The sequence below is a fragment of the Tympanuchus pallidicinctus genome, unplaced genomic scaffold (genome assembly GCF_026119805.1).
Source record: "Tympanuchus pallidicinctus isolate F22 unplaced genomic scaffold, pur_lepc_1.0 scaffold8, whole genome shotgun sequence".
Taxonomy (NCBI): domain Eukaryota; kingdom Metazoa; phylum Chordata; class Aves; order Galliformes; family Phasianidae; genus Tympanuchus; species Tympanuchus pallidicinctus.
Genome location: NW_026294802.1, coordinates 12611969 through 12633046, shown reverse-complemented (window position 1 = coordinate 12633046; position 21078 = coordinate 12611969). Strand labels below are relative to the sequence as shown.

Genomic DNA, 21078 nt, shown 5'->3' with positions numbered 1-21078 from the left:
CAGAGGGTGGAGGCAGCGTGTGCCTGGAGGTTGGGACCTCAGTGCCAGGAGCCTGGGGAGGGTGCGCTCTGCTCCCCCTGGCCCAGCTGTGACCCAGTCAGAGGGGAATGGTGAGAGTTCCTGTGTCCTGATCAGGGGCAGTGTGGGCTGGGCAATGGCTCCAGGTTGAGCTGTTGCCTCTGCAGATTGGACCTAGGAGCAGCTTTTGCTATTTACGGAAGGGATTAGGGTTGTGCAGAGAGCAAACAGCCGTAGCCGGGAGCACAGCGGTTGTCACAAACACCTTAATTGCCTGCAGCTAGATGGGAGGCAGCCCATCCCAGGCTTAATAACACAGGCATGGTGAAGGCAAACCTGTCAACAGTGGGCTGGCCCCCCCTGTGCTCTATCAATTGCAGTGCTTGGGGGTTTCCAAAGCTGAAGAGTACTTTGGAGAGGTTACTTGATGTGTATGTACGATAGCATTGCCTTGCGCCTTCCTCTGAAGCTCATGGCTCTTCGTAAGGTAGCGGACAACGCAGAGCTTACGGCACTTCACATGGAGTTGTCCATGCAGAAATTGCACCAGGTCAGTTTTACCAGAATTGCCGTTTTAATCTGTTCCTCTTTGCTATCTGTACAAATTCTGGCATGCCAATAGAGAAGAGATCCACAGTCACTTCACTCTGAGGCTCCTTTCACGTCTCTCTGATTACACTCGTTTCTCCAGCGCACGAAACAAAACCAGCCCCTCACAAAATAAACTGATCTTTGTTAGCTGACAGCTTTATGGAAGTGGGAGGCCTTTGTGCATGTTTTTGTGCTCGCGCTCGGTGCCGTGATCTTGGATCACCACCTGCTGTCTGCTGAAAGAATTCATCCGAAATCGCGTTTGCGGAACCACATTGTGCTGGTTGAGGCGTCCCTGGCTTCCTCCCCTCTGCGAGGTACCGAGGTTCCGCTACGTCTGTTTGCGTCTCGCCTGGCTGCGTAGCTTGGAGCCGCAGAGCTTGTTAATTAAGGTACGTGTGCATCAGCTCTTAAAAACGTGTCCCTGTTTAGGATTTCTCGCTGGCTTAGCTGAATTGTTTTTTCAAACAAAGCGTGGGATGAGCTGCAGGTGAAACCACAGCCCAAAGAAGGGAAGCTGACACCTCGAGGCACGGCCATAGCTCTGGAGGTTTGGGAGCCCAGGCTGGTGTCCCGTGTCCTGCTGGTGCACTGGGCAGGGTGTGCTGGTGAGACCGGTGTCAGAGCTCGGTAGGAAGGCAGCTGCTCTGAATCCCAGCCTTCTGTGTGAGTGCTTCCTGTGGGAGCCTGAGAGCTGAGTGAGTATACAACATAGGGGTTTCTGGTTTTCTTTGAACTGTCAGTTACTGTGTCGTACTGAGGCTTTTTCCCTTTCTGAGGGGTGTATGTTTGGTTAATTGTTCTGAGTTACAGTTGTGTGGAACAGCCTATCCTTGCTTGGTAGGCATGGGATGGCAGCTAGTGGTAGTATGAATTCATATCTGCTAACCTGGAGCTGCCAAAATTGTTCCTGCAGCTGGGTGTCCCTCAGGCTTCCTTCCTGGAGACCACCATCCATCTCGTGTTGTGGCTGCGAAAAGAGTCTGTCCGAGCCTGGACGTTAATTAGGTTCATTTTATGCTATCGCACAAGTTGATAACAGCAGTAATTAGTGGGAACTGCAGCTGAGCTTTCTTTGTCCCGCGATGGCATCTGTGCGTGCGTTTGGGGATGGTGACTACTCTTTGACATATTCATCTCAGTCTGTCGATGTTGAGTCATGATGCTGAGAGGTTCACGAGCTAAATCAGGCAGTGCTGGTGGTGCAGGGAGGCATGTCGTTGAGACAGGATAGACAAAATACTTCCAGCTCGGCTCTCTTGGTTGCGTCTCCCTCCTGCATGCCTTCACTGAGGGTTTTGTTGAAGCGCTTCGTATCTCTTGGGATGTGGGAAAATCAGCGCTTCTGACTGCAGGACCCTTCTGCAAAGGGTTGGAGGTAGGGAAAGGAGTTCAGGTTCTCTCTTGGAACATAAGTGGGATTTTTTTGTGCGTGTTCTTGAAAATACAAAGCGTTGGGTGAATGCTGAAATTGGGCAGAGTGGCAGAAGAGGGGGGGTATCAGTACACCATGAAACCTGTGGGGAACACATTAGGAGTTCCCTTCATAGACATGAGTGGGGGCAGGAAGGAAGCAGTGAAGGAAATAAAAATGTTAAAAAGTAATTAGACAGGAAACGTGTAAGTAATCACAGCTAGAGGAAAAATAATTTCAAATACAGGTACTCCTTTGGATAGTGAAAGCTGGGCAAGCATAGTAGCAATAGATTTACTGATAACCTGAGGCGTGATTTCTGCATTTTAGTATATTTAATATTATTATAAATATGAGATTAGAAAAAAAAAACCCTGAAGTTAGAATGGTATTAAAACACTCCATTCTGCACTAAAAATCCCTTATTTAAAAATCTTAGGAAGGTCAGAGAGAAGTAATAAATAAAGTTGTCAGGCTGTTTTGGCTTGTGAGATGTGATTAAGCTTAAAATAAATGTGTTATCAAAACACCACAAGAAATAGGGGGGAGAGAGAGAGAGAGATAGCATTTTTCATCCTTCAAACACTTGTAGATAATTGAAGAAGGGAGAGAAAATATTTGAAAGGTTGAAAAGCATTTAAACTAGAAGGGGTGCCGTGTTAACCGAGGGAGGGGGGAACGTTGGAAATACGGTGATACGAGGTTTGTGGGCTGGCATTTTAAGCAGTCGAGGGGTGAGATTAAACAAAATGCTGGAGTACGTCCTTTAGGGAGCAACGCCACACTGTTGGGAAGAAGGCACAATAAGTTTTGTTGGTGGCTAATTAACATTCTCTTCCTCCTGTCGGGTGCCATGGGCTTGTGAGTCTGGTTTGCTCTAAGAAGATTGGAAATAGTTTCTGCTGTGGCATCTTCCCAGGGGTCGTCGTAGCATTTCTTGAAATGTAAAAAAAAAAAAAAAAAAAAAAAAGACCAGCAATAAAACCCAAGCGAACAAAAACTCAGACAGTTCAGTATTTGGATCCAGTGTTAAACGGTTGATGTTAAGCTATGATTAAAATGAAAGAAACAGGCAGACCTGAGCTGTATGGAAGCATGCTAGATATTGGGTATAACAAAGTGCTGGTAAGGCTCTCAGATTTTAAGCACAGATGAGGCTGCCTGTAGCTTCCCCACTGCCGGGACTGGGCAGGAGACAGAGTAAGCACAAATGAAGTAGGATCAGCCCTGATCTGAGGAGCGAACCCGACTCTTCCAGGAAACGTGGCCCTTGGTGGGCAGGCTGAGCACTGGGCCGACACCTGAAGGAGCAGTGAGGTTGTGGTTGTCATCTGGGCTGGGAAGGGATGGTTGCAGGCAGAGGAAAAGAGCGGGAGGTCTGTGCGCTCTCTGCTGAAGATTGCTCGGTAATTTCCCCTCTGCGTCTCCTGTCTGTAGGACAAGCTCCCTCTCCCTTTTTCTCCCTTGGTTTAAGCATGCTGGTGTACCTCTGGGCTTTGAGGGGGAGGACCAGGGGCTGGAACAGCAGCCAAAATTTAAAATCAGGATTAGTCTGTTGACACGCACATAAATCAAACAGCCGTGCTCTCATAAATCTTCTCTGTGGGTTTTGCTGCTGTGGCAGTAGGAGCAGTGCAGCAGGCTGGGCTTCCCAGGGCTGGGTTTCAATGTTGAGACGCTTGTCCTTCACCCGGGTGGCTCGTGAAGGTCACCCCCAGCTCCCTCCTGCCCCCTCCACGACAGCCCTGCAGTGCTGCAGGCTTTGGGTTTGCTGCCGGGGTTTTTTCAGGAGTAGTAGGATGAGATGTCTTCTGGGGATATATTTTGCACAGTCAGCTGGCTGTTTCTGGGTTGTGCAGTTGGTGTGCTAAAAGCTGCACCTGTGCTCGGTGCTCATCGCTGCCAACTCAGGGGAAGGGGCTGCTGCACAGATGTGTGCTTCTTTCTCTTGCTGTAATGCAACAGTGTGCCCTTCAGCACTGTGTGCCTGGGTGCAGAGCTGTGAAGATGGGGCTGGAGGAGATGGACCTAGCACCCTGCTCTTCTGTGTGCTTCCATTCCCATTCTCAAGACTCCAGAGCCTCTCTACCCTTTCAAAATAATGCCTTACTGCATGTGAAGCATTTTCATGAGATTTCAGGTGTGAGCAAGTTGCAAACCCCATAGATGGTTCTCCATGTGCCACCCAGAAGTGAGAAAGTTGCCCAAGTGTGATTAAAAACCAATGTGATGACTCAGCGGAGCAAGGCCCAATAGAGAAGAAAATAGCAGACTGTGGAAGCGAATGGGATATTTGCATGAACCTTGTGAAACATACGTGTGATTGTGGATGATTTCTCAGGCTGATACATCCATCCGTCTTCTGTGGTGTGATAAACTGCTTTCTCCTTTCTCCAGGGTAACCAGGAGCCAGCAGCAACTCCTGATGCAATGGTGCAGCCATTCACCACAATCCCATTTCCGCCACCCCCACAGAACGGGATTCCCACAGAGTACGGGGTGCCACACACTCAGGACTATGCAGGCCAGACCAGCGAGCACAATCTGACGCTCTACGGGAGCACGCAGCCGCACGGCGAGCAGAGCACGACCACAGCCAGCACGCAGAACGGATCTCTCGCAGTAAGTGCGGAAAAGCGCGGGGCAGCGGAACGGTGCCTCTGGAACGGGCAGCTGTGCAGGAGGTGGCTGCCTGTTGCTCAAGTGTGCAGAAAGTCCTACGCTTGGGAAGGAGAGAATGGCAAAAAGCCAGGGGTTCTGATGATTCATTGCCGCGTTCTCATCTTTCCCCTTCTGCGTGTTTCCCTTGTAAATAAATGCCTGCAACTGCACCTGAGATCGTGGTGCTTTTACCACGGTGGTGCTGTCCAAAGACAAGTCTTTCCTAGAAAGATTAATTACCTTGAGTCAATTGGTACATGGTTCACATGAATGTGGTGGAGGCAAGTTCTAGAAGGTTGACAGCAGGAAGGATTTGAGAGAGCACGTGTATTGTAGGTGTAATCCTGGAATGCTTCTGCTTTCAGGAAGCTAACAGAGTAGAAAAACACTTTTCTTTGACTTTCTGAAAATGGCAGGGAGCTTCAGGGACAAAGATAGGAGAGGACCTCTCAGCTACTAGGCGTCCATTTACCAAACAAAGATTTTCACCTTCTTACGTTTTTTGCTTTCTTCTTCCCGTGGCCTGGAACTGGCACTGGGCAACATGCTGACAGATTATCCCGGGAAAAGCTTTATCCACCCCTTAAGCCACTTGTTAAGACTTAACTTCCTAATAAAGAGCCTTATGGTGAGAGCCTTCGGTGCTCAGGGGTGGATTTAATCTGTTAATGCTTTCAGTTTTGCTTGTAGTTGGGTGTTTGGCTCATAGAGATTATTTTCCCCCCTGTAAGTACTGAGTGAATTTAGTGCCAGCGATGGGAAGAGCTGATAGTGCCAGCCCGAGTGTGCACGGCTCCCAGCAAGGGGCCTTGCTGCTTCTGCAGTGGGCTCTGGTTGACAACACCAGCTATGGCTTTGATAAGTTATCATTGAGTTTATCCTGGGAACGCCTCAGCTGGGAGAAGAAGACGGTACAAACCCAGTAAAGCACATCGATAGTGTGTAAAAGGAACTTGAAAGGCCTTCCTTGGCCTAAGGCAAATGCAAACATAGACAAGAAGAGATCAGGCTGGAAATAAAACCTAAGGCCGATGCAGGGTACAGCATGCAGAAATGCAGTTTGTCATAAAGGCATGTTGTTTGAGCCTGGAGGATCTGGGCTGCCCATCTCCAACAGACAACTGGGTCGATGAGAAGAGTGGAAATGGGGAGCAAACTGGAGCCGTGCCTTTTCTCCTGTGGGCATTTGCTCTTCCCATCTTTGCCCAGAGCTTGAGAGCCTTTCTTTTTTAATGGAAGCGATGTGAGCCCTGACCTTGGCTGCAGGCTCTCGCCAAACCTCCTGCTCCTCTTCCTTATTAGGAGCCGTCCCCACAGTGCTGCAGGGCCTGGCTCTGCCTCCCATCAGCCAGCGCCGGCTCTGCGCAGCCCGCCGTGTGCGCGCCAACCGGGGATGGGGACGAGCAGCCTGTGTGTGGGAGGGAGCGTTGCTGGGAGACTGCAGGGAGAAGCTGGTGTTGCCAGGAGGGAGCGTGACTGGGAGAGGTGATCTGGGAAGCAGGCAGGGTAATGCATGATGCTGGTTATTGGGAGCAGGTGGGCACGTCTGGTGCGAGCGCTTAACGCGGTTAAAGATGCAAGCTGAGCGTGCAAAGTCAGTCTCCATGGCCGGAAGGGAGTGAGGGTGCAGCTGGGACTGCTCGAACCCAGAGCATCCCAGATATTGGCACGTGGGGAGGGGGAAGGCAGCTCGGCCGCAGGCATTCCCACACTTGTTATGCATTGGGTTTTGGATCGCCTTTGTCCCTCTATCTCTCTGTGCAGGAACCCTACTGTATGAATTTATTTTCATTCCGTAGGGTGCCTTGGGATGTAATTGCTTGCAACTTTTCTCCTTCTCAGTATGCTGATTAATGATGTAGGATCTAGGGGGAGGAAGAAGGCTCAGCAGTTGCTCAAGCTAAAGCATGCTGTTAAAATACAGCCGAACAGGTTGGTTGTTTCATCTTGAACATCTACAGCTAACGTCAAGCATCTTGTCTGTCACACAGACTGGTTATTGCTTGTTTGACATACACGTCCAATCTATGTGGAATAGACTGCTATGCTTTAAGGAGCTTTCCCTTCATTTTGTTGCCTTGCTCAAATGCCAGTGCTAACTTTAACATAGCAAAAACTCGTTGCGGGTGATATGCGATCCTCCCCTCCCATTATTGGGATTGACAAGCACAGCTGCTGTCATCTGTGCGAAGGCGATACCCCTGACTAAATATCTGGCAGGTTTTTTAGCCGCTGACTGCAAGCCTGTGCTCCCATGGGATAGTTCACACATTTCCTTAGGTCAGGCGGATCAGGTCCCTCCTTGCTTTTAAGAACAAGGCTTGTATGGCTGCCCTGTTGGCAGGACAGAGCGAGATGGCAGAGGTTGTGTGGATTTTTGGCTTTTCAGGCTGGTAATGTTAAGGAGAATTCCAGAAGTAACAGAATATGGTGTGACTTAAAGGTCCCTCATGGAAAGAGAAATATCATTTGGTTGGTGTTGACTTACACAGCAGCGTAGTGGGGTCTGTATTGGGGTCCCTTGTACAGCGTGGGGGTGTCTTCTCATAGGAACTTTTCAGGATCTCACAAACAAGTTGGATTGAATGACTTGAGATTAGCTGTGGGATCTGCTGAGTTAATACACAGTGATCCGGAAGGCTGAGGTCAAGCAGCAGATGTGAACATAAGTAAAAGAAACCTTGGTAGTCAAAGTCCATGCCTTCCTGTGTGCTCCTCTAGGCTGAGCAAAGCTCCCAAGTGAAGGGGGTTGATTGGTTGGTGTCATCAGCGGAGGGTGAGCTTGGTTCTGGAGGCCAGAGTGTGGTGGAAAGCATTCAAAGCTCTCGGAGCAGGGGCACGGAAAAGGAATTGACACAATAGGTGGTGTAATACAAACAGCTTAATACTTTGGAACCTTTTTATTTTAGGATCAGGCCTCATCCATGGAGCTTTGTTTCTTGTCTGGCATGTGGGTCTCCTGGTCATCATCTCCGAGCATCTGTCCTTTCTCTTGATACTGTCCGAAAGCACAGCTGAAAGACCTGCCTTAAAAATAGCCCGAGGTAGCAGACCATATTTGGCCTACTTGCTCTGCTTGTTACAGCCTGTCTCTTAAACTGTTGACACTCTGCATTTCACTTTTTATAGTGCTGGGCTGCCTGGCTTCTTTACCTTCCCTTTTCTTGGTTTACACGAGTTCTCCCTGCTGGAGACACCCAGCGCAGAGAGCCCCAGGGAGCGATGCTAACGAGGCCGTGGCTCCTCTGGCAGCTGAGCTGATCTAAAGATTCACCGCTGTCAGAAAGGAGAGATCTGGCTCCCAGCACAAATTCCCACTCCTGTTTACCAGCTCTGGCATTCCTCACGTGAGCCACTTGAATTCACTGACCCGGCAGAAAGCTGTCCAATTCTTTCGCTGGGTTAATGAATTAGAGGGGCTCTTGGAGGAATCCAGCACATGCTGTTGTCTCAAGGTAGGTGCATGGAGAGCGTGGCCAGGAGCCGAGAGCAGTTGTCAGCTCGCTGCATCTCCCAGTGCTCTACCCGCAGAGGGAAGATTAATCATCGCTGAGCTACAAAAGCTTGCTTGATAGTAAATGCATTGCACTTAATACTGTGAGCTGATTATTCAGCTCGTTTCTCTTGTTAATGTCAGAGGGAAGAATTTGTGTGTCTGTATAAATTACAGAATGCAGCTGGAGCTATGGAAGTCGAGGAGTAAGTTTATGCAAATGACTTTGCATGAAAATGGCAGGTGCTGTCGCCTCGGCACTGCGTTGTCGTGAACCAATATAAAGCATTATTTAATTACAGAGCAGCGTGTCTCTCGGCTTTTCAACTCGCCATACTGAGGCATATTTAACTCATCTGCCACACCATAAAGGGTCTTCCAGGTTTTGTGAAGACACATCTGTGGTGGGGGACCCCTGTGTACTGCGTTTGGAAGCAAGATGGGAGGCTGCTGGGTCAGCTGGCTGTGGCCCAGGCGTCCACCAAGAGTGGAGAAGGGAGGGAGCCAGCAGCATTATGGAGGTTCCTCAACTTATTATGCATGACTTTTTACACTGTCTGATAGTGACAGGACAAAGTGAAAAGGCTATAAAAGAGGGGAGATTTAGGTTAGATGTTAGGAGGAAATCTTTCAGTCAGAAGGCAGTGATGCACTGGCACAGGCTGCCCAGAGAAGCTGTGGGTGCTCCATGCCTGAAGGTTCAGCTAGGTTGGATGGGGCCTTGGGCAGCCTGAGCTGGGGGCTGGCAGCCCTGCCCACAGCGGAGAGTGGGACTGGGTGGGCTTTGAGGTCCCTTTCAATCTGACCGTTCTATGATGATGCTATGAGGATGACTTTCCCTCGGGTATTTTTTACCTAGTCTGAAATAGAGGAAAAATTTCCTCTGTAATTATTTTTCATCACTTCAGTAATTAAAGCATTTGCTCTTGTTGAGGTATTTCAGGTGAGAGATATGCTTAATGAGGATCCTGGGTACTCTTTTGATACAGCTAAGCAGGTAGATGTGAGGAGGAGCAGGCTCCCACTAAGTATGTAGCTGCTGGTTGTTCAGACACCACAGATTGGAAATCGTTGTCTGGAGGTAGAAAACTCTGACATTTAACATCAGAAATTTGCTTTGAGTACGAGGCAGATTATTTTGGTTGTCAGCGCTTTCCAGACTTGCGTCTAGTGAGGCAGATTTAAAAATGATTTCAAAGGAGAAATAGAGAATAAATCAGAAAATATCATTACGTGTGCGTATACAGCCGTGGTGGTGCTGTGTATCTCTCAAAGGTTAGAGGAGATCCAGAAGCAGCGTAGAGAAGGATAATAGTGGTGATGAAAAGGGTGTAGCAGGTTCTTTATGAGAAGAAATGAAATCTTCACTTAGGAAAAGAGCTGATAGACGAGTGAAGGGATGTGACATGCATAGAATACTGAGTAGTGTTGAGAACTCTACCGCTTTCACTTACTTGGATGCGTGCAGGAAATAGCCCTGTGCTGTGCATATTAAAAAAAAAAAAAAGCAAAACAGAACAACAACAAAACTCACAGCTTTTCTTCATATTTTTGCCTATATAATGAAGAATTTAGGTGTGGGACTCTTGTTCATAGGATCATAGAATTGCTCAGGTTGGAAAAGACCCTCAAGATCGTCAGGTCCAACCTCAGCCTAACCCTACTATCCTAACTCTAACAACCCTCCACTAAATCATGTCCCTGAGCACCACATCCAAATGGTTTTTAAACACATCCAGGGGTGGTGACTCAACCACCTCCCTGGGGAGCCTGTTCCAGCGCTTAACAATCATTTCTGTAAAGAAGTTTTTCCTGATATCCAACCTAAACCTCCCCTGGTGTGTTCACAGGATGCTTTGGAAGCTGAGAGTATGAATGGGTTCATAAGGCTCGCAGGAACGTTTCATGGGCAGTGGGTTCATTGCCAGCGGTCAGCTATGAAGAAGGCATGACCTGTTCCTGCTTGCTGGAGTCTGAGACCTCCAGGGTGGGAGGCCAGAGGAGCACCACAAAGTGTTTGCCCCATTCCTGTGTTCTTACCCAGGTAACAGCCAGAAGCAAATACACCCAAGGTTACCGTAGCTAATGGAAATAGTGAAAAGCTCAGCAGAAGTGGTTGGGTATACCCTTAGCCATTTTTTGTAAGCAGTGGGAGCTCCTGCGTCCTTCGCTCAGCGCTGCTCAGATGCAGTATGATAAGACAGGAGAGGTTTTGCTATCCAGTGCCCAATTCCTTTGGTGGATTTTTCCACCAAATCATCTTTGTGGGTGTCTGTTTGGTGGTGGGCATCTGGTTGTTTTGACCCAGGCATTTCAGTGGGAATTGCAGAGATTTTCCAGCATTCCCTGCACTCTTCCTGGCAGCGGGCAGGCTGCTTTCTGCCAGCCCCAGCGTGCAGTCCCTGTCTCCACACAGTTCCTCAGGGTCTTGATCCCATTAAGACATTTTTGTTTTTTATGCATCCAAGACTGGTCTAGAAGCAGTGGAGTGAGCACAGTCTGTCTCTCAGATGAGCCACCCCAAGTCCCCTTTTAAATATAGCTGTTAGTTACAGCTTGTATTTTGTAAATATTTTCTTTTGCAATGATTTATGGTTCATGATGGTTCTCAGCCTTTGGAGTACCCATTTCCTGGGGAAAGAAGTCAGGGGGTTGTTGTTCAATTTGCTACAACTTGAACCTGAAGCAGTTCCAGTTAAGAAGAAGCAAGTGGGAAGCGGTGTGTGCTCTGTGCTGGCCTGTGGGGTGAGGGTTCTTTTTGCTCCTGGTGGGGTGGCCCCCTTGTCTGCTGGCACAGACGGATGTCCACTCTGGGCTCAGGTGCACCCACTGCTTCCCCTCCCTCCAAGAAGAAATCCTTCAGCATTGGCTTGTTTGCCAGCTGTTCTGAGAAGAAGAGCCTGTCTGGGAGGCAGGAAGGTGGCTGTACAGCTCTCCAAGCCCTGCGAGATGCTCCATTCCCCTTTCATGTACATTTCCCTTTACAGCCCCTTCTTGCTTAGGGTTTCTTTACTGCCAGTGGGTGCAAGGAGGTGGCACGGGGGCAAAGGAAGCGAGGAGTCGAGCGAAGCAAATCCTGTGTGCGTGCTGAGCTGCGGTGCAGCTCTCAGTGACCTTGAACAGCTCAGAGCTTGTGTGTGCAGCCATGAATGACATTATCGCTGCATAAGTATATGTTACCCAGACTGCAGGGAGGAGGCAGCGGGGATCCAGGGCTGTTTCCAAACATGGGGCCTTTGCCCAACTGCGAGTTCTGAGAGCCAGGGAACAGCTGTCAGCTCCCTTCTGCGTCTCAAAACCTGATGTGGGGAAGGGAAGGAGTCGGGGTGAGGAGCGGGTGCTGGGTGAGACGCGATGATAAAAGCTTGGGCTCGGTCAGGGCAGCGCTTTGCCAGTCTCCATTATGTGCCGCTGGAGAACGGGCTCCGGGCCCTTGCTTTCATCTCCTTCCTAATGAATTAAGACAAGGAATAACTATAAAAGGAGCGGGGGAGAGGAAAGCGAGATCTGAGGAGACTGTTTCTTTCATTGATGTTGTAGCTGGATGTGTGGCAGTAGACAAATGTATCCAGCTAATGTTATAGTGGCAGAAAGTTCAGCTCTTACCTTGGGGCTGTGGATGCAAAGAAATGAGAGAGGTTGCAGCATCCGGAGAGAAGAGGTATTTAATGTTAAACTACTGCTGAAAAATCAAGGAAATGAGAGGGCCTGCAAAAACGTTGTCAGAAAGGTGAGGTTGGGCTGAGAGGCCCCCATCCCTTCTCTTGTTTCTCCAATTTGAAGCCTTTGTCTCGTACACATCTCACATGCTGGAAAAGTGACTCCTGTGTGACAGCAGCACGCTGCCATATGCGGGAACAGCTGTGAGTGTTTTTGAGCAGGCCACTGTACATGATAGATCGCACCCTTGGTAAGAAAGGAGTTCTGCCCTCTGCTTAGGAACAAATGGCTGGGAGAGGAGTGCAGGCAACCTCCCGGCTCCGTCTCCTCTGGCAGCAGCAGGACCAGTCCTATGCCATCCATATTTCAATTTAGGATCTAACATGATCTTGCTGTCGCTCTTCAGAGTCTCTGCCTTTCCTAATTCCACTGCAGAAGATTCAGTGATGAAGCATGTGAATGTTTGTCCATTTGCCAATTCTGTGCATGACTTAGGATGTGGTGAATTGCTCTATCAAGACTCCAGAACGCGCTTGAAAATGGGTCAGGAAGAGATGCCTTAGAGCAGGAGCATCAGTGGTTTTGGGGGAGTTGTTTTGGAGCGCTCCCTGCGACACAGACATTGTGTGCAGTGGTGATGGATGGGCTACCCCTGTGCTTTGTCCTGCTTGGACAGACTTACCCTGAGGAGCAAAGGACTCTGATGGAGTAATAAAAATAAAACCACCGAATAGCATGGTGTGATTTAATCACAAGTCAGCTGCATTGATTCTTCCCTTAGGGTGCACACTGTGTTTGGAGATGCATTTTATCATAGGGGTAGGGGTGGGAGAAGAGCTGGGATTTGAAGAGGGGGTGGCTTCTTTTTTAGATACAGTCAAATGGAAGGTCGTGAGGTTGTTCTTGAAAATTTGATATCTGAGGAGCAGAGGGGTTGAGCCTTGGCCAAATAAAAATTCTTCATCCCGCTGGGCTTCTCCCGAGACTCACATGGCTCTGGGGAGTAGAGATAATTGCAGGGCAGTATTGCTGTTCCTCCTATCACAGCTTAATTTATATTAATCAGATCAAATGTGTTTTACGCTGTCCTACTAAAACAATATGGAAAGCTGCCACTGCTTTGCTCAGCACAAGAGGCCAGTGCTTAACTATTAGCTTGTTTTTGTCAGTCCATTATAACCACTGTACAAGGTCAAGGTTATATTTGTCAAGGACATGTCTGGCCAGAAGAAGCTCTCTTAATGTTGCCAGGATAGTGTATCTGTGGAGAGATGAGATTTTTTTGTTGTTGTTCCAAGTATCACCAAGTGTTGTATATGAGATGATGTGTAGGGCAGTCTAGCGTGCCTGGACAGTGGTTGGGGAACCAGTGCAACTCTCCACATACTTTCCTTTTTTGTAGACAAACTTATATCTAGAGAAAGAAGAGAGGAAACAGAGGCCTTCACCAAAACAACCCCCTACTTCTTAATTGTGAGTTTTAAGGCTTGAAGGTGCCCAAAGAAGGCTAAGTAACAATTACGGAGTCTTTCTTTCTCATAGAGCTTCTTTTCACTTGGTGAATTAAGGAGGAAGTCAGGTTGGCACCTAAAGAAAGGAAAAGACATTTTGAAGTGCATCATACAAGTGTGAGAGCATTAGTCCCACGGGGCTGAGGCAAGCAATAGGAGATGGCAGTGACTGGGTGGATGCTCTTTGAATACCTTTACCCATCATACTGCTTGCTCTTGCACAGGGGCAGAACAATAAGGCTGGCCAGGTTATAGTCTGCTCTGTTCTGTGGCTCTGGGTGTTTGCTGGTGTGGTTTTGACTGAATTGTAAAACCCCTACTGTTTTCTCATCAGTGCATTTTGCAAAGGGACAGTCCCTTGCCTGTTGAGTTATGCTTTTTACTTTCAGCCCAGCACAAACAGCTGAAGTTCTCTTCCTTGCTTCTTCTCTGTGGGGCCATTAGGTCTGTCTCCTGGCACACACGTCTGCCTCCTTGCTGTACGTTCTCTGTGCACAAGTATTAAGAGCCCACCCTTGCCCTGGCTTGCTGTACCACTTGGGAGTGCCAGACCCAATTCCTTTATTTCAGTTGTGGAGCTGGCAGCAGAAAGTAACATTTGGAGGTTTTTATAAATCCACCAGCACTAATGACTGTTTCCTGTCCCTGGGATGGCTTTTAAATGTACTCGAAAAGTTAATCAAAGACATCCGTAAGCTGTTGATACATGGATTTTACCGTTTAATTATAGACCTTCTTTTGGGGGTGGTGTTTCTCTGAAGGGAGCTTGACAGCAGATGCCATTTTGCCTGGAGATGCATTTCTGGTATTGGCCCGGTGAAGAGCTGCCACTTCAGCTGTGGGATTTTGATGATTGCAGGAACATCCTGCCACATGGGATTAGAGCGGCGGTACTACCTCCCAGCTTCAGGATACGGAAGATCCGCCTCTTCATTAGAGCTTTCATACGGTGGCAGCTGAAGTGAGGAAGAGCAGGGGAAAAGAGAAGCAATTTAAGAAAACCAAAGGCAAATCTACTAAGCTAAAAGGTGATAGGAGGGGAAAGAAGATGAGATCTCATTACTGTTTAGTTGTGAAAAAGGGAGAGAAGAACAACAAATCAATGGTTAAGCATTGCTGGCTTTATCAAAGTAATTGTCAAGTACTCAGATGCTGCAGTCACAAATAGAGTGCTAATACATGAAAAGAGATGGACGGAGCACGTTGAAGTAATTTGTACGGTTTCTATTCATGCACACACTTGTGTCTTTCTGATTTCAGCAGACAGAAGGAGGGGCACAGACAGATGGACAGCAATCACAGACACAGAGCAGTGAGAACACCGAGAGCAAATCCACTCCAAAGCGACTTCATGTGTCTAACATTCCCTTCCGCTTTCGAGATCCTGACCTTCGACAGATGTTTGGGGTAAGTTTGCTAAAGCCCTTCAAGGCACAGCAGGTTCTCCTTCACCACAGGCACAATCTACAATGCTGGCTTATTTACGTTCTCTGGGGAAAAAGCCCTTCTTTTGACCCTGTCCTGGTTTACTCAGCACCCTATAAAATTGTTGCAAAATTAGGGTGATTAGTAGCATTTGGTCAATGCACATGAAAACTCTGTGTTGTTCATACAGAGATGTTAATTATAAGCTAATAACTGGCTTGAGGAAAAAAAAAAAAGACCACAACAAAACTTTACCTTATTTCCCAGTGAAGACTAGGATTAAACATTGACTTAATATATCCCTCACAAAGCACTGTTTTTCAGTTGCTTAGGAACTTGTTGAAATATTTGTCTTTCCTCGTGATGCACTTTTGTGATGAAAAATTATTGCGAGGAGCTGGCCAACTGGTAATTGCATGTGGAAAAGCTAGTGCAAGTCAGATGGTATTTTGAGTTGGGTATGATATACATTTTGTTTCTTTTGATGGAATACTTTGTCTCCCCTAATCTTCATGTGCAATTCATCTTCCCAGTTTATAAGCTCTTTGGGGAAGGGTTAGTTTACGTGAGTATAGCCAGTGACTTTTTCCATGTGGACACAGATGAGCTGGGTGCCTCATGACCTAACATTTAGGTGAAGTTGGCTATATATCATCATCGGGACTCTGTGACTTGTTGGTATGATGGTAGCGTTCTTGGTTGATGATGTGTTTCAAAGTCTTCAGAAATACTTCTTTATAAAGGTAACAGGCTTAAAATGTTGCTGCCTATTTGAGATGCGGGGCAGAGCACTCAAGTCAGGAAAGAACAAAGCTAAGGTTGCCTTACCGTGCTGCTTTGAGTTTGTGTCCTTGATCCTAAACATGTAGCCAGCTGTTCCTCCAACTTCTGCACCATGCTGCACTTTCAGCTATTGCATCCCTTTAGACATCTGTGTATGTGTATGCACTGTCACAGGGAGAGTGGTGTTACAGTATTTTGAGTGTGTCAGATTGACATTTCGACTTCAAGCTTAAACTTACACATGAAAAAGGAATAACCGGAATTATTGATTCACTGCTTGGACTATAGAGATGGCAGAAATATTGAAAATTTCACTGATGGTCTTCAGTTGCTGTATATTGTGAGACATAGTTGGCTTTTGTTATTTATTTATTTATTTATTTTTAAGCCGTAAGAAGCTATTTTGTGGATGATACCAAATTGAGGAGTTGTTAAAATGCCAGAGGGCAGGGCTGCTGTTCAGAGGGACGTCAGCAGGTCTTCAGACACCTCCATCCTGGGAGGTGATCGACTTGACTGGGTACAGCCCAGCCAAACTGATCTCATTAGACCTGCTCTGAGCAGGTGTTGAACTAAATGACCTCTGGAAATAGGTCCCAGTTGAAATTACAACTCTGTGATTCTATTGCTGGAGGCCTGGGTTGGCATTCCTTCTTGTTCATGCATTAGATTGCTGCACTTTTGACATCTGTGGGAATGTTTTCAGGGTGAAACTCATCTCCTGGCAGTCTGTGATTGCAGAGTCTTCAGTTGCCTGCTCTGCTTGTGTTTTTTAGCTTGCTTTTTTGCTGTTTCAGAGCCGTGCGTTCAGCATTTCCGTCCGGTTTGGATAAACTGGTTGCTGAAATCACAGCCAGTTCTTGAACCACCTGCTCTACTCTGTATTTAGCACTCCCTGCTCTGTGCTGCTGCTTCTCCCCTCTCCTGGGAGCTGTATCACTTACATAAACTGTTCTGTGTATGTGCTGCCCTTTCCCTTGGGCCTGGTGCTTTGCTCAAGACTGGACCCTTTCATACACATTTGCACTGATACTTTCCTCCCTATACTCCTGGCATGGGGACAGGAATGAAATGGAAATGGCGAGAACATCCCTGTCTTGGTGACTCTCAACTCTCATGTCTGCTTTGGAGATGAAGAGACACAGGCGATAGGAATGAACTGCTGTTCTGGTGTGGAGCATGTAGAAAATATGGCCTGGCTGCTTCCATTAAGGATTCTTATCTTTTTTGGGGACCCAGATGTTGCCACTTACACAGTTCTAATCCCTTCTGTGCACTATATGAGTTTCTGTTGCTCCCCAAGTCGTCTGATTTTGGTTTGCTTTTTGTCTGAATGTCATCTTTAGTTCCTGCATGGTGGTGTGATTTTGACTTAGGTAAATGGTGTATTCCCTATAAAACCTTTTTGCTAGTTCACCTGGCACTGTGTTTTCTGAGAATTATGCATACCAGACCATCATCCATCTTTTGAGACATTAAAAAAAAGTGCCATTTTCCTGTAAGGAAAAACTTTATTGCTTTGCTGAGGAAATAATCAATGGTTCTTGCAGCTCTTGCTTCTTCTCTGTGCTGCTTCTCTCAGCATGTTCAGAGCCTCAAGCGGGAGAGCGTTTCTGTCTGAATCCTCGTTGCTCCCATTTCTCTTTCAGGATCAGGATGCTTTCCCTTGGGTGACTTACTGAAACCAACCCTTTCTCCTTTGGGGGACTCATGGTTGTCTGAATCTTCAGCTGTGGCTGCCTATAACCCCCATCTTCTCCCTCTCCCTTCCGTGTGTCAGGTCACATCTCTTCAACGTCATATCTGAGAGACTCAAAATCCTTGCCTGGAGTGGTTTTCCCAAACTACTGTACAGTGAGAGAAATTGGGTAGACAGCAAGGCAGCGGAGGAGGGAGAAATAAATGTGATGGTGGGGAATAGGAGGAAAGAAGTCCCCTGAGGACTGAACAGCATGTGAGAGAGGTCAGCCCAGTCCTGAGGCACAAAACATTAGCTGATGCCTTCATCCAGTCCTGAGTAGAGGTGGACTTCAGATATGTTGTTATGTGTGTGATTAAGTGGAAATTACATAATGCTTTCCGAACCATCGCCATTTGGGAGAGCTGCAGACATAAGGATTTCCTGACAAATTCAAGTTCTTTGGGTTTCAAGTCATCTCTCTCCTGTCACGTGTTTCTAACAGGTACCCGAAATACCCTCTGCGATGGAACAAACATTTCCTTAAGTATATGCTTCTTATGGGCTGGCAAATAAAATAGGCTGCTTAGAGCAGGTAATATTTACCTGACATTTTGTGATGCCGATGGAAAGACTTCAAGAAGGCTTCTAGAAAGAATAGGTCATTTTTAATGCACACAGTTCTGCACCCAGTGTGGAATAAATCAATAGTTGACCTTGTTCTAGGAGATAAAGAAGAGTTAATAGCTGATCTGAAATCCCACGGTTGCCTAGGTACCAGTGATTGTTATTTGTCTGTATTTACTTTGTGCAAATAGAATATGGCATCAGTCAGTAATGCAAGGAGCTTTAGAAGAGTCTGTTTCTTAGTTTAAACAATTGGCAGGATAGCCAACTGGGAAGGTACATTTAAAAGAGGGAAGCATTAATATAAAGCATTCAGCAGAATCATCCTGATGGCCACAAAGGTGTGATTCCATGGTCATGGAAGTGTGGTACTATAAAGCAATCTGCACGCCACACAGGGAGGATGAAGAGGAAGGACGAATGAAGTAGCAGCGAATGTAATTACTTAAGCAAAGAATTAGGTGGGAAAGAAAATACATGAATCTCTGGGATATTGGTGATGTAATTGCAAAGGAGAAAGTGTCAGTTATTTACATGCAAAGAACAAAGGTCTAAGAAGGGATAGGTCCAGTACAAAATCAGTATTTTAAAATTAAAAACAGAATATTTGCATAGTACTTGCTTTGTTTGTAATGTAATAGGAAGTATTTTTACCATATCTGGTTTTGTACATAATTTATAATGAAGGAGGATGAGATAGTGCTTGTTAATATTTATTAAAAAAAAAGCAACAACAAAAAAGCCAAGCAAGCGAGCATTAACAGATAGATAAGGTATGCCCAAGGACAACAGCCATACCAATAAACTCTTCTATTCGTTAATATTAATTTTTAACCAATTTCTGTAAGCTAGGGGAATTGGAGAGGACTGAATTCAGTATTTGGAACAAAACAAGGGGATGATTCAAAAAGCTGCACGCTAATTATCTGAATGTTGACCCAATGTAAAAATAATTTTGGAAAGTATTAAAAAACATTAGAATCTGAAGGAAGAGTTTACTGTCATTCAGTATGACTTTTCTGTAAGGTAATGTATCTTTCTAACACATTTTGTCTCTTTTGACAGGATTGTGCAAAACAATATCGAGATACTGGAACATTGCTTGAGCAGTTGAATGAATTTGTGTGACCAGTTTTTTATTTAAAACAAGAGCATAGAAGAGAACATGTCAGAGAGGTTAAACAAATCTTTAATGGTACATCATGTAAAGTCATGCTTACTGGGGAGACATCAGTGATCAGAAGTGCTTCTAGTGTAGGTTTCCCCAAGGGTCCATTTCAGTCTTCTTCAGTATCTGTATCAACCCATGTAGATAGTACTGCTCAAACCTTGCCTGTGAGATTTATCTTTTAAAATACAAAGTTCATGGATATGTATACATGTGTACGTGTATTTATTTGAGGAGGAGGAAGATTAGGTCACTGTTAGAGAATGACTCGAAATGAATGGTCAACTGATAAATCCAATAAGAAATCTAGTAAGACTATGTTAGATGCAGTTTAGTGCTGGGTACTGTGTATTTGGGTATGAGCTCTGCATGTAGGATGGAAGTTTTTAGTTGGAAAACGCTGATTTGAGAGAGAACTGTTGATCATTGAAGATAACTGCTTCAGTAATGCAAAAGGCACTCTTGGGTTGAAGGAGGGATGTGATCTTGCTCATGTTCGAAGTCGAAAAGACTGCACAATTTTGTTCACTTCTGAGTTCAGCTTGGGATCATAAAAATAACTGATAGCTTTGAAGATGAATGGCTTTTGAGGTGTGTAAGGTGTTGGGTTCATTTATCCAGCCTCAACCTCAAAAAGAGGTTGGAAGATGACTAGGTTGTGCAGTGCAGGTGCTCACGCATGGTTGTTACCGATTAATAAGAGTTTTAGATCTTATTTGCAGTCATAACAAGATTTTCCAGCTGGAAGCTAGGAGTTATCATAATTAACCTTGAAATAAGAGGATAAATTCTTAGTCATTTAGGGTGATTTAAACAATGGAGCAGCTTACTGGGGAGTGAAGGAGTTGCTCCCAGTGCTAAAAACAAGCTAGCCCGTATTTCCAAAGTGTTCTTATCTAGTTTTTGAGGGACAACTTGTGTGTGAAAGGTCTCTGACACAGTGACAGTCTCCTTAACTGCTAGCAGGCTGCTCCCTTCCTTAATGGACTATGTAAGCAGAAGAAAATCTGATGTTTCCCTCTGCACATTCCCAGTCCTTTCAGCTTTGTGCTCTGATGGTGTCTGTGATTGTACCTCATCACCGATACCTTCAGTCCTTCCTTCTTTGGCTTCCAGAAGCAGTTTGCCTCTCAGTGTAAAACTGAGATAATGTGGTCAGCTCTGATGCCCTTCAAGTCTGCTGGGGAAGATGGAGGCTGGGTTGGATTGTTGAAAGAGGAATATCCATCTGCTCTTTGGCTAAATCATGAATTTCCTCCACAAATAAAAGAAAAGTGAATTGTTTTGGAGGTTCATGCAGGCATCTGTGTATTAAATCCTACTTATCTGTTGTAGGAGCAACAGTGCAAGTAGTCAGAAGTGATTTTTCTCAGAATTTGCCTTGGTGAAATGCTTTCAAGTGCTCACATATCTTCTCCTGTTATTAAAAATGGGAGAAAAAAAAAAAAGTATAAGGTAAAAATAAGGACCATGTTGAGGACGATTGTAGGTGAAGGTGGGATAGCAGTGTGAAGGGTGTGAAATCTCAGGCTCTGGCTTCAAATGGCATTGCTTTTTTCTTTTTAGTACAACATCTTGTCTGCCTTATGTCATAGCTTCTACCTGTAGGTTGTTAATTGCTTCTGTTGGGGAAACCTCATCAGCCCAGCACAGGTGACAAAGGGAGCTTTATGTAATCCAAAAAACTCAACTCTGAGAGCTGTGTAATGGATATTCTTGGAAGGTTTTGCAACCTGAAAGTCTCGGCTTCTTGGCCCTCTGCATTTCCTAAAATATATCAATGGGTATAATTTCTCATCCAACTTTCTTCTGGTGTCAAGAGTGCAAAACACCTCTATGAGCCTACGCTTTCAGGCTGAAAAGTTGACTGTGGATCTTTCTGCCAGTAAATGGATTTGAATCCACAAGTAATTCATGGTACGCAACTATTGACAATGTCAGAAAACTACTCACTAGGTATTAAGGTAGGCAAGTAATACGATGGAGCAAGAATAATAGAAAAGATCTGGAAAGGGTTGCTGCTTTTTGATTAAATTGAACATTCGAAGG

The 21078-nt window shown here is 46.0% G+C and overlaps 1 protein-coding gene across 15 annotated transcripts in view; it reads left to right on the top strand.

The window, feature by feature from the left end:
- Nucleotides 1-21078, top strand: part of RBFOX2 (RNA binding fox-1 homolog 2) — a 162924-nt gene that overhangs the window by 100935 nt on the left and 40911 nt on the right. For 14 of the 15 annotated variants that reach the window (XR_008202692.1, XR_008202696.1, XR_008202694.1 and 11 more), the window contains 2 exons: nt 4421-4645; nt 14609-14755. Coding sequence is in view for 9 of the 15 variants with exons in the window: in XM_052668249.1 (XP_052524209.1) it covers nt 4421-4645; nt 14609-14755 (372 nt within the window). In the remaining 6 variants the exon portion in view is untranslated. The remainder of the gene's footprint in view (nt 1-4420; nt 4646-14608; nt 14756-21078) is intronic. The other variant, XM_052668258.1, reaches the window with a different exon arrangement.